Source organism: Molossus molossus, unplaced genomic scaffold (genome assembly GCF_014108415.1).
Source record: "Molossus molossus isolate mMolMol1 unplaced genomic scaffold, mMolMol1.p scaffold_m16_p_1, whole genome shotgun sequence".
In the NCBI taxonomy this organism is placed as follows: Eukaryota; Metazoa; Chordata; class Mammalia; order Chiroptera; family Molossidae; genus Molossus; species Molossus molossus.
The window spans coordinates 1,963,473-1,976,681 of record NW_023425344.1 but is presented as its reverse complement, the minus strand read 5'-3'; the positions used below and the strand labels follow the sequence as shown (position 1 = coordinate 1,976,681).

General features: G+C 47.3%; 1 protein-coding gene across 2 annotated transcripts in view; it reads right to left on the bottom strand.

The window, feature by feature from the left end:
* HTT (huntingtin) overlaps positions 1 to 13,209 on the bottom strand; it is a 149,610-nt gene that overhangs the window by 14,249 nt on the left and 122,152 nt on the right. For both annotated transcript variants that reach the window (XM_036274985.1, XM_036274991.1), the window contains 5 exons: positions 10,865 to 11,052; positions 10,379 to 10,505; positions 3,021 to 3,121; positions 1,711 to 1,865; positions 680 to 819 (listed from right to left, as the gene is read on the bottom strand). In XM_036274985.1, the coding sequence (XP_036130878.1) occupies positions 680 to 819; positions 1,711 to 1,865; positions 3,021 to 3,121; positions 10,379 to 10,505; positions 10,865 to 11,052 (711 nt within the window). The remainder of the gene's footprint in view (positions 1 to 679; positions 820 to 1,710; positions 1,866 to 3,020; positions 3,122 to 10,378; positions 10,506 to 10,864; positions 11,053 to 13,209) is intronic.

The following is a 13,209-nucleotide window of genomic DNA, read 5'->3' as shown; positions in this document are numbered from 1 at the left end:
TGTCTTCTCCACAAACCCTTTACCCTCTTTCATACCGTCTAGGCCGGGCTAAATGAGCCCACACTCCGTTTGGGGGAGGGGGGCATCACCCACACCCAGCTCTCCCCAGACTCAGAAGCACATGCTCCTCTGTGGCAGGGGTGTCATCACACCTCATCTCTCCTACTGGCCACAGCTCCTGAGGGACCCAAGCTCACACACAGCCAATGCAATGCCCAGGAAACGCCTGAGGGCATGAACACTGAACTGCCCTACAGAACCCTTTCCAAGTGAAGCTTTCAGGACGCTGAAATCTGCAGGCTCCAACAACTCCTAATAAACCAAGGGAATCACAAAAACTGTGGCCTAAAATACTGTTTGTCCAACAACAATAAAAAGTGTGCATTAAAGAAAAAACCCCAAATCCCCTTGCTTTAAGCTGCGCTGACAAACTGCACTGTCCACCCCAGGGCAGATGCGCGCCCTGTAGGCCCACCGCCCACCCTGTGAGATACTGAGCTGTTTCCTTCAGGCTTCGCTGCTCCAGACAGCTAAAGCCTCCCAGTCCCCAGGGGGACTCGTGTTTAAATGGATTAGGGCAGCACATTAGTCGACAGCCTCCAGACAAAAGCACGGTTTGGTCTGCCTGCCCAGGCGCTGCTGTCAGCACACTGGCTGCTGCCTTGCTGGCACACAGTACCTGTAGAAGCTGGAGACAGAGAAGGGACGGGGTCCCATGCTTGGTATAGGTGATGGGTGGCGATATTCTCTCTCTTCGAAACCATTGCTTGAATTTCCTGCTCTACAATCCCTCTGATCAGGCTCAATTTCCTCCCAAACCTAAAATTCAAGACAAAGGTAAAATATTTGGTTCCTTCAAAATCATAAACATAAAAGACGCCAGGACCCCATCCCCCAGCTTCGCCTAAAAAAAGAGGCACCCACAATTCCAAACGAGGCCTACAAAGGCAGTTCCTGTCTGTGTCTCCTGCACAGATGGTTAGCTTGCTAATTCTTTTTTTTTTTTTATCCTCACTCGAGGGTATTTTTTCCCATTGATTTCAGAGAGAGTGGAAGGGAGGAAGAGAGAGAGAGAAACATCGATGTGAGAGACATCAATTGGTCGCCTCCCAAACACATGCCCTGATCAGGGTCAGGGATCAAACCTGCAACCCAGGTCCGTGCCCTGACCAGGAGTCAAACCCTCCACCTTCCGCCAGCTGGTGCGGCTCCATAGCTGAGCATCAACCCTGCACCAAGCAGTCGCCAGTTCAATTCAGGGGACATGCCCAGGTTGTGGGCCCGATCTCCAGTTGGGGGCATGGAGGAGGTGACCAATCGATGTTCTCGCTCATCGATGTTTCTATCTCTCTCACTCTCCCTTCTTCTCTCTCTAAAAATCAATTAAGAAAAACAAAACAAAACCAAAAAAACCCTCAGCCCTTCTGTGCAAGGGTCGATGCCCTAAACACTGAGCACTCTGGCAGGGCAGCGTGGAATTCCTGCTCTGATAAGAGTCAGATGACCCCGTGTCACCTTATGTCTCGTTTTCACTGTATCACTGGGATTTGTACCTCCCACAGCGAGGCAACACACACAGTGTTTTTGTTTTTAATTTCAGCAACAAAGGAAAGGGCTCGGGTGAAGCTGCTGGTCACCCTGAGTGGGGTGGAGGGGCACCTCGCAGGTCCTACCACAGTGTGCCCTGGAGTCCTGGAAATGCAGGCAAACCTGGTGTCGAGAGCTTTCAGGGGCTTATTTCGAGGCTGCTGCTCCAAGCAGCTGACAGCTGGGTTGCCAGCCACAGGCACAGTCATTGCGCTCAGCACAAGAGAGGTGATGGCCTGTACAGCCAGGACATTGATCTGGGTCCTCTCGGTGTCTTCCTGGAAAAATAGCAAACACATGATCAAGTCACAAGCAGCCAGACATCAACCACCAGCTGTGCCCCCACCTGCGCACTGACCCGAAGTTCATGGCTCTCAGGGCACGTGACCTTATGGGAAGGAGCCCTGATTGCCACAGTGGGTCCTGTTTTGTCTGCCTACGCCCACCACAGCCCACACACACTGGTCACGTGAGACAAATCTGATGGGCAAATTCCACTGTTCAAGGCAAAGTCTCCCATAGGCACAAACCTCCAAACAGGAACTACTTAAATTTTAGGAAATGTGCACATGACAGCCTATTAGCCTCTACATGTGTGTTTGCAGACATGTTCCTGGCTCTGACGTCCATCCACTCTGCCTGTCCCTTCTGCAGGTCGTGCCACATTGCCTACCAGAACCAAGGACTTACGTCCCATGACTTTTAGTAACTCAGGCCCTGCCTTAGCTAATATAGGCTTTTGCTAATATTTTATCAATATAGTATACACTCCAAGAAGCCTGGTAAAATCTTTGCAAAATAGGCAGGACAAGAGAACACAGGTACCTGCGCACGGCCTTCGTAAGTGCCTTCCCATTCTGATTTAACCTAAACACTGGCAGTCAAAACTCAGAGCAGAACCCATTGACCCCTAGCGTCCAGGACACGGTGATTAAATGTGCTCCCACATGGCACTCTGGGCAGGACACCCAACCTAGGGAGATATGTTCCTGCTTTGGAACCTGTCTAGACACCATCCAGCTACTCTTTTTTGAAAAAAGGTAAGACAGCCCTGGCCAGTTTGGCTCAGCGGTTAGAGCGTCAGCCCATGGACCAGAGAGTCCCGGGTTCGGTTCCCGCTAAGGGCATGTACTTCGGTTGCAGTTTGTCCTCGGCCCTGGTTGGTGTCATCTGGGTGGCAACCAGTCGATGTGTCTCTCTCACGTTGATGTTTCTCTCTCTCTCTCTCTCTCTCTTTTCCCTTCTCTCCCTCCTGCTCTATCTGCAGATAAATGCAGAAATGTCCTCGGGTGAGAATAAAAAATAAACAAACAAATAAATAAAGGTAGGACAAAAATGAGCATGCAGCCCTCTGCCCACCACTAACGATTCATAAGCTGTCATGGCTGCCCGAGTGCCAACCAATGGACACATGGGCCTGCATGTGACCTTACCTCCGGTGGGCTCTCCTCCTGCTCTGTCACGAGGGGCTGAGTCACCAGGACACCAAGGAGGGTGGCCCACGTTTCCTCAAACTGGGTACGGCTGGTCCACCCTGTGAATGTAAATATTACATTCACACCTTTCGACATGACATGACAGTTGGGCTGGCAGCTCTCACAGGGACAGGCAGTGCCCAGGGCCACACATAGCAGCTCCCTCCACCTGAGCACAGGCCTGTGGTGCCGACACACTGGCAGCTCTGACCACAGCCAGGACACTGGTAAACACACGTCTGACTCCAGCTCAGACAGCCTGGTAGAGACAGACCCTCCTGACCCAACCCTGCCAAGCAGATGAGACCACGAAGAATGAGGTTAGAAAGTCAAGCTGTCAGACAGAGCTGCATGCGCTCTGCATAACCAAGACCTGGACCTGCCAGTGCGAGCGGCCAGGGTATGCTGGGTGAATTCTACCCCAATAAGGCTGTTAAATGAAAGTAAAGCATGGTGTCTCTGACCCTGTCCAGAACAGATCAAAAAGGAAACAATCTAGCTGGGGCATGCAAGCCCTCAGTGAGGGCGGGCCAGATAGGCCCTTGTGGGGTGCCCACCCCACAGGCTGCACTCCGTGGAGCTGGAGAGCTGCTTCTGAGGCTGTACTCCATGTTTGTACTCGCCACCTGCACTGGAGCGACAAGTAACAGGATCTCCTTGCTAAATTGGACTCAGAAAGACATGCAGACTGATTAAGATACGGGTTAGACACACACACACACAGATAAATGCAGGCAGACAAACATATATGGTTATATACACAGGGAAGGGGTGAGGACGGTTCACAGGGGAAGGAGCAAGGACGGTTCACACGGGGGAGAGGCGAGGACCGTTCACACAGGGAAGACAAAAGGATGTTTACATAGGAAAGACAAGTGGACAAGAGCAAAGGCAAATATCAGTATGGGACAGTAGAACTGTCTGGGGTCTGAGGTCCAACCAGCAATGCAAACCTAAGGACAGCTCAGTAAAAAGGAGAAACTGGTATCAGGCCAGGAGAGGTCAAGGTCTGCCTGGCAACAATCTCTAAGGAGAGGAAGAAAAACTAGTTCCGAGGCAGCTGGCCTCGGACTACACCTCAGATCTCATCTTGGAAGGCTAGGGTGATGCATCATTTCATGACTAAAAAGAAAAGCAGATGCAACAAGGTATCTACTGCCTTAACCTTTAGGGTCAAAGTAAGCATCACGTCTGCAGAAGCCTGAGATAGGAGGGACCACGGGGATGAAGAGAGGGCCTGTCAGGTGTCCGAGAGTGCCCGTGCCAGACCCTAAACACATTCCTGGAAATGGCCTAGCAGGACACTGCCCCTAAGGATCTGCCCATCACAAACCCCAGCCGATCATAACTGCAGCCCTAGAATAGGGACCAGAAATGGCCACTTCCACTGTGCCGCAGAAATCAGTAGAGTCCTGACAGGAAGTCTGCTAACCAAGCACGGTGTATGGGTGTGTTTCAGAGAATTTCCAACCTGCAGCGGTTCCACAGAGCAGGCGGGCCATTAGGAAGATGACAGCTGGGGTGGGGCTGGAAGGCCTGCCCCTACCAGCGCTCAGTGCTCTTGTCTAAAGACTACTTTTCCGCTGTTGTCTAAAGACTACTTTCCCAATTCACTCAGCTGACGGCTACAATCCAAGGCTCATCAAGTAACTGAGACTAATAGCATCTAGGCAAAAAGGTAGAGGATAACTGAACCTTTCCTGGGTTTGCAAATCTACCCAGGAAAGTAAGACTTGACAGTGGTGTTTAACGTGGGTCCACCCATACTCATCCAAACCCAGTAGAGGAAGCCACAATCAGGTGAAATAAATGAAATGAAATTGACCAAGATATCAAAGGGCGAGTTCAGAGTAATAACCATGAGGAAGCTCAACAGCATCAGTAAAGGTATAGAAGCGTTGAAAACCAAACAATTGAAAACGAAGAACAACACAGCACAAATAAAGTACACTTTGGAAGGAACAACCAGCAGAACAGAGGAGGCCAAGGACCAGATCAGTGAATCAGAAGACAGGGTAGAAAAAAATCGCCCAATGAGAGAACCAAAAGGAAAAAAATTTAAAAAACAGGAAGACAGCCTAAGAGAACTGTGTGTGACAATATAAAATGTAACAACATCTGCATCATAGGGGTTCCAGAAGAAGAAGAAAATGAGCAAGGGTTAGAGAATATATTTGAAGAAATAGTTGTACAAAACTTCCCTAACTTGGTAAAGGAAAAAGGCGTAAAGTACAGAAGCACAGAGACCCCAAGTAAGAAGAACCCAAACAGGCCCACACCAAGGCACATAATAATTAAAATGCCAAAAATTAAAGACAAAGAGATAATCCTAAAGGCAGCAAGAGATAAGCAACAGGATACCTACAAAGGAACCCCCATAAGGTTTTCAGCTGACTTCTCAACAGAAACACTACAGGCCAGAAGGGAATGGCATGAAATAAGCAAGATAATGAAAACCAAGGCTCTGAATCTAAGACTACTCTATCCAGCAAGGCTATCATTCAAAATCGAAGGTCAAATAAAGAGCTTCCAAGACAAAAAAAAAAAAAAAAAAAAGGCTAAGGGAATATATTTGCACCAAACCAGCACTGCAAGAAATGTTAAAAGGAGTGCTGTAATCAGTGGAAGAAATAAGAAAAAAATATATAACCACAATAAACAAAAATGGCAATAAATAAGTACATATCAATAATAATCTTAAATGTAAATGGATTAAATGCTCCGATCAAAAGATACAGAGTAGCTGATTGGATAAGAAAGCATGACTCACATATATGTTGTTTACAAGAGACCCACCTCACAACAAAAGACTCTCATAGGTTGAAAGTGAAGGGAAAAAATCTTCCAAGCAACTGAAAAGGAAAAAATTGCTGGGGTAGCAATACTCATATCCAATAAAATAGACTTCAAAAGGAAGGTCATAACTAGAGACAAAGGCCACTAAATAATATTGAAAAGATCTAAAAAACTGGAAGATAAAACCTTGGTAAATCACCCAACATAGGAGCACCAAAATATATTTAAAAACTTCTGGAGGACTTCAAAGGAGAAATCAAGAGCAATACAATCATAGCAGGGGACTTCAACATCCCACTGACATCAATGGATAGATCCTCTAGACAAAAAATTATCAAGGATACAGAGACTCTAAATGATGCATTAGATCAAATGGATTTAATTAGTATCTACAGAAAACTACACCCCAAAACCGTAGAATTCACATTCTTCTCAAGTGCACATGGGACATTCTCAAAGACAGACCACATGTTAGGACACAAACTGTCTCTACAAATTCAAGGAGACTGAAATCACATCAAGCCTCTTCTCAGATTACAATGGCATGAAACTAGAAATCAATTACAGCAAAAACAGGCAAAAACATTTAAACACATGGAGGCTAAATATCATGTTATTAAACAATGAGTTTGTTACCAAGGAGATCAAGGAAGAAATTAAAAACTTCCTGGAAACCAATGAAAATGAACACAACACCAACACAAAATCTATGGGACGCAGCGAAAGCAGTCCTGAGGAGGAAGTTCATAGCACTACAGGCCTGCCTCAGAAAACAAGAAAAATTTCTAATTGACTATTTAACCTCACAATTTATAGAACTAGAAAGCAAACAAAAAGAAAAACCCAGAGCAAGTGGAAGGGGAGAAATAGTAAAGATCAGAGCAGAAATAAACGACACAGAGACTTAAAAAGCAATTCAAAAGATCAATGAAACAAAGAGCTGGTTCTTTGAAAAGATAAACAAGATCGATGGACCCTTAGCTAGACTCACCAAGAAACAAAGAGAGAGGACCCCAAATACACAAAATCAGAAACGAAAGAAAAGTAACAACTGACACCACAGATACAAAGAATCGTCAACAAAAACAATGAACAATTATATGCCAACAAATTGGACAACCTAGGCGAAATGAACAAATTTCTAGAAACACACAGTCTCCCAAAACTGAATTGGGATGAGACAGAAAACTTGAACAGACCAGTAACAACTAAAAAAATTGAAGATGTAATCAAGAATCTCTCCGCAAACAAAAGCCCGAGCCCAGACAGCTTCACAGGGGAGTTTTAATGAACATTAGAAGAACTAACACCTATTCTCCTCAAACTACTTCAAAAAGAAGGGAGACTTCCAAACTCGTGTTATGAGGCCAGCCTAATTCTAATTCTAAAACTGGATAAATAGCCCTGGCCGGTTTGGCTCAGCTGTTAGAGCGTCGGCCTGCGGTCCAGAGAGACCCGGGTTCGGTTCCTGCTAAGGGCGCTTACCTCGGTTACAGTTTGTCCCCGGCCCTGGTCGGTTGTGCAGGTGGCAGCCACTCGATGTGTTCTTTTCACGTCGATGTTTCTCTCTCTCTCTCTGTTCCTCTCTCTCCCTCCCACTCTACCTGAACAAAAAAATGGAAAAATGTCCTCGGGTAAGGATAAAAAAAAAATAAAAAAAATAAAACTGGATAAATACACTACAAAGAAAGAAAACTACAGGCCAATATCCCTGATGAACATAGATGCCAAAATCCTTAACAATATATTAGCAAATCAGATCCAGCAATACATTAAAAAACATATTCACCATGACCAAGTGGGATTCATTTCAGGGATGCAAGGCTTGCACAATATTCACAAATCAATAAATGTGATACTCAACGATAAAAAACCATATGATCATATTAATAGACACTGAAAAGCATCAACAATACCCAGCACCCATTTCTGAAAAAACACTCAGTAATGTGGGAATAGAGAGATCATATCTCGACATGATAAAGGCCATATATGAAAAACCCACGGCCAATGTCATACTCAATGGGCTTAAAAACTAAAAGCATTTCCCGCCCTGGCCAGTTTGGCTCAGCGGTTAGAGCATCCGCCTGTGGTCCGGAGAGACCCGGGTTCGGTTCCCGCTAAGGGCACGTACCTTGGTTGCAGTTTGTCCCCGGCCCTGGTTGGTTGTGCGGGTGGCAGCCACTCGATGTGTCCCTTTCACGTCTATGTTTCCCTCTCTCTCCCTCCCACTCTATCTGTGCAAAAAATGAAAAAATGTCCTCGGGTGAGGATAAAAAAATAAAAAATAAAAGCATTTCCCTTAAGAACAGAAAAAAGGCAGAAATGCCCACTTTTGCCACTCTTATTTAACATAGTACTGGAAGTCTTTTTTTTTTAATCCTCACCCAAGGATATTTTCCCATTTATCTTCAGATTGAGTAGGAGGGAAGGAGAGATGGAGAGAGAAAGAGAAACATTGATGTGAAAGAGACACATAAACTGGTTGCCTCCTACACGACCCTGACCAGGGCTGGGGAAGAACTGCAACCGAGGTACATGCCCTTGGCCAGAATTGAACCTATGATTCATTGGTTCCCGGGCTGATGCTCTACTGCTAAGCCAAACTGGCCAGAGCAGTACTGGAAATCTTAGCCACAGCAATTAGACATGAAGAAAAAATAAAAGGGGTCCAAATTGGAAAGAAGGAAGTGAAACTGTCATTATTTGCAGATGACATGATATTGTACACAGAAAACCCTAAAGACTCCATCAAAAACCTACTAGATTTAATAAATGAATTTGGCAAGGTAGCGGGATACAAAATTAACATCAAGAAATCGATGGCATTCTTACATACCAACAATGAACTCACAGAAAGAGAAACTTAAAAAACAATCCCATTTACCATTGTGGCAAAAAAAGATACCTAGGAAGGAATAAACTTAACCAAAGAAGTAAAGGACCTATTTGCAGAAAACCAAAAAATAAAGAAAGATATAAAAAGTGGAAGCATATACCATGTTCAAGGATTGGAAGAATCAACATCTTAAAATGTCCATACTACCCAAAGCAATCTATAGATTCAATGCAATCCCAGGACTACATCAAACTAAAAAGCTTCTGCACAGCAAAAGAAACAACCATCAAAATGGAAAGGGAACCCACTATATGGGAGACCATAACTGCCAATGATACATTAGATAAAGGGTTAATTTCCAAAATATATAGAGTGCTCATACAACTCAACAAAAGGAAGACAAATAATCCAATTAAAATGGGCAGAGGACCTAAAGAGACACCTCTCCAAACAGGACATACAAATGGCCAAGAGACACGAAAAAATGCTCAACGTTACTACTAATCATCAGAGAGATGGAAATTAAAACAAAAATGAGGTATCACCTCACACCTGCCAGAATGGCTGCCATCAACAAATCATCAAACAGTAGGTGCTGGTGAGGGTGTGGAGAAAAGGGGACTCTAGTACACTGCTGGTGGGAATGCAGACTGGTGCAGCCACTACGGAAATCAATATGGTGTTTCCTCAAAAAATTAAAAATTGAACTGCCATTTGACCCAGTGATCCCACTTCTAGGAATATATCCCAAGAAGCTTGAAACACCAATCAGAAAGAATATATGTAGCCCTATGTTCATAGCAACACTATTTATAATTGCTAAGATCTGGAAACAGCCCAAGTGTCCATCAATAAATGAGTGGATAAAAAAGCCATGGTACATGTACACAATGGAATAACTGTGCAGCTGCAAGAAAGAAAGATCTCTTACCCTTTGAGAGGACGTGGAGAGTATGATGGTAAGTGAAATAAGCCAATCAGAGAAATACAAATACCACATGATCTCACTTATTTGTGGAATATAATAAACAGCAAAAGCTGATAAATAAATACAATAAAATAACCAAAAAATAAAACATCAAGTGTACTTTCCTGCCCAGCCGGTGTGCTCAGTAAATGGAGCATCGTCCAATGACTAAGAGGTCCTGGTTCCATTCCCCATCAGGGCACACGCCTGGGTTGGGGGCTCAATCCCTAGTGGGGGGCCATGCAGGAGGCAGCCGAAAGTTGTATCTTACATTGATGTTTCTATCACCCTCTCCCTTCCTCTCTCTCTAAAAAAATCAATCAATAAATAAAAAAATTTAAAGTTCACTTTCTCCACATTCTGCCATGGTGGCTCTGTCACAGACAACTGACCATCCATAAAACACGCAGAGACAGTCACTGCCACTGCTTGGCGGGGTGCCTCACAGGAAGACTGGATTTGACTTCACATTACCAATTACCAGGGTACCTACCCTGACTTCAAACAAGCCTGACACATCAAAACTTGGCATCAAACTCACACAAAAAAACATGGATGGAATTTCTCACTGACGGTTTTGTATACACTCAAAATGCATTCCGTGAGCAGGTCATGTCCTAAGTCTTTTATGGGCGCAGATGAGCAGAGCACGCCCCAGAGCGAGGGTTTCCTGAGCTGATGTGTTGTGACGATTGCGAGGAGAAGAGAGACTACCTAGTGTGTTGATACGGTAGATGAACTCTTTGAAGACTTCCTTTTCCTGGAGGAACTCCACAGGGATCTCGGGGAAGGTTGTGCCGAAATCCCCTCCAGGCTTGGGGGACCACCCGAGTTTCCAGACCTGAGAGGATGAAAAGAAACAAAGTCGCTGAGCTCCAGACGCCCAGCAGACCCCCCAAGCACGTCCTGTCACAGCCGCCCGAGCGCGCCTCCTTCTCCAGCACCTGGGCCCCGGGCCTGGAGCGCGAAAGCCCCATGCTTGAAGAGCTCATCTGTGCTGAGGGTCTGTGCTGGCCTGTTCCCTTCGTACCTGAGAGAAGCCAGCATTTCTGCTAACTCTAGCTGTATGTCAGGCCCAAGGTGTCAGATGACAGGCGGCACCCAGGCCACCCGTGGCAAGGTGACATCAGAGCAGGCCCAATCAGAGTCCCCTGGAATCCCAGCCCAGGGGCCTGTCTCTGCAGAGAAATGACCACTCACCAGGGGGGGGACACGCGTGTAGCTGTTGACAAGGGGTAAGCGGGCCAGACTGACCACGATGTTCCTGAGCACTGGCGTGAGAAATGCGGGGGTGTTGCTGTTCCTTTTATGCCCCAAGGCCAACACAGACGGCAAAGACTCCACCAGTTCTGCCACCATCCTGCAGGCTGTAGTAATATACTCAGGGCCTAAACAAACACCAAGGTTAAGAGAAGATGGACTGTTTGGTCAAAACACACCCCAAACCACCTGATCTTCCCGCCCTCCCAGTGTGGAAGGAACCGCACAACCAGAAAGGTGGCGCATCCTTGCAGAATGCTGGCTGGACACTGAGGGCCTACTGACTTTAGCTCATCTCACCTGCCTCACTGCATGTGGTCCTCACGTCAGCCAGGGCTGCTGTGATCACCTTGAACCTGATCTCCTCTGGCCCCACCCCATCCCCCCATCCCCCACACTGCAATAGCCGGGTGGGTTAGCATCCAGAAACCATGCCACCCAGCCCCGCGTGCTGGCTTTCTCTGGTTCACCCAGGACCCGCTGCTTGTCCTCACTGACACACAAGAAAATGTTCAATCGGCTCACTGTTTCCCGAATGGGAGTTCTCGAGGCAGTGGGCACCCCAGCCTGGCGCTCCCGAGGCAGGAAACGGAGGAAAACCCCACCCACAGGTAAGAATCCAGAACCTGGACAGCAGGGACTTCTGATTCACTTCAGTCTGGACTCAAGTACGTGTCAAAAATTACCTGTCAAGTTGAAAACTGTTTTGGACTGTGTGTGAGCCCTGGCCCATGACAGCCAGCAGGTATGGGACACCCTCACAGGGAGAAGGGATTCTCACTGGCCTGGAGCAGTCAAGCCCCAGCCCAGAGAGACAAGTGCCTTTGGTCAAAGGGACTGGGCCGTGGCTGGGAGGGGCCGCCCATGCGGGTGAGGAGGAACTGCTTCCTCTGGCCAGAAGGAGAGCAGCAGGCCTCAGTGGGCCGTGGAGGGTGAGCAGTACACTGACCCAGACCACACGCTCCCAGCCAGCGGCCCTCCCACCGCGGTGCAGACCCCTTGTCTGCCTGAACTGCTCTCAGAGCAGTGGAAACGCAGACGTGAACCGCCATCACAAGGATGCTCGCTGAGCACCTGTGACAGCTGCGCTCGTGCTGGTGCTCATGAGGGCTGCGTGACTGCGTCCTCACACCAGCTCGCATCTGCGCTGCAGCAGCTCAGGGTGAACGCCTGCCGAGGCCACTCAGCTGAAGGCGGCTGAGCAGAGGGGTGAGAGTGTCACTTCCCTCGGGCACTGACACAGGTCACAAAGGGCTGACAGGAGCTCCTGGAGAAGAGCTCGGCTGTGGCGACCCCACTGCTGGTGCGTGCTATGCAATGATGGAACCTGGAGCATGCAACCAAAGACGCTCCTGTGCTCGACGCTAGCGACAGGAAAGCACCTTCACTGCCTGGGGTTGCACAAAAGCTGGCCAAAAAAAAAGGGACAAAGCAGCCACATACTTGCTATGAAAAGCCCTGTTTCCTCCGCCAATGGAACACAGATAAGACTCCAGCATTCCAAGCAAATGTCACCATGAGACACAGCCCAAAGCTGCTGGGGGGTGTGGGAAGAAGGTCTAGTCCCATCTTTGTGGGATGAGCTGCAGGCTGGCATCCAGCCAGACCCTCCAGTGAAGGGCTGGAGTGTCCCTGGAGCTTGTAGGTCCTGGTGACAAGAAGTCATCAGTCGAAAAGTCTTCCTCCCACCCTACCTCACACTATCTTCAGAGTAAAATACCTGAATCAAGATAAGCATGTGAAGAACTAAGGTACATGTCTAAGTCTCTATGTCTAGAACATGGAGATAAATGGGATGTGGACTTTTTGTTTCTGTAGGAAGAACAAAATTTCATTTAAAAATCCACCAAAATATCCCTGGCCAGTTTGGCTCAGCACTTAGAGCATCGGCCTGCAGACCAATGAGACATGGGTTCAATTCCGGTCAAGGGCACGTACCTTGGTTGCAGTTTGTCCCTGGTCCTGGCTGGGTCGTGCAGGAGGCAATCAGTCGATGTGTCCCTATCTGTCTCTCTCTCCCTCCCTCCCTCCCACTCTGATGATAAATAGAAAAATATCCTTGGGTAAGAAATTAAAAAATAAAAAGAATCCACCAAAATTGCCCTGGCTGGTTTGACTCAGTGGTTAGAGTGTCGGCCTGTGGACCAATGAGTCGCGGGTTCTATTCCAGTCAAGGTCACGTACCTGGGTTTTGATTTGTCCCTGGCCCTGGTCGGGCCATACGGGAAGCAACCAATGTGTCTCTCTCTCGTTGATGTTTCTCTCTCTCCTTCCCTTCCACTCTA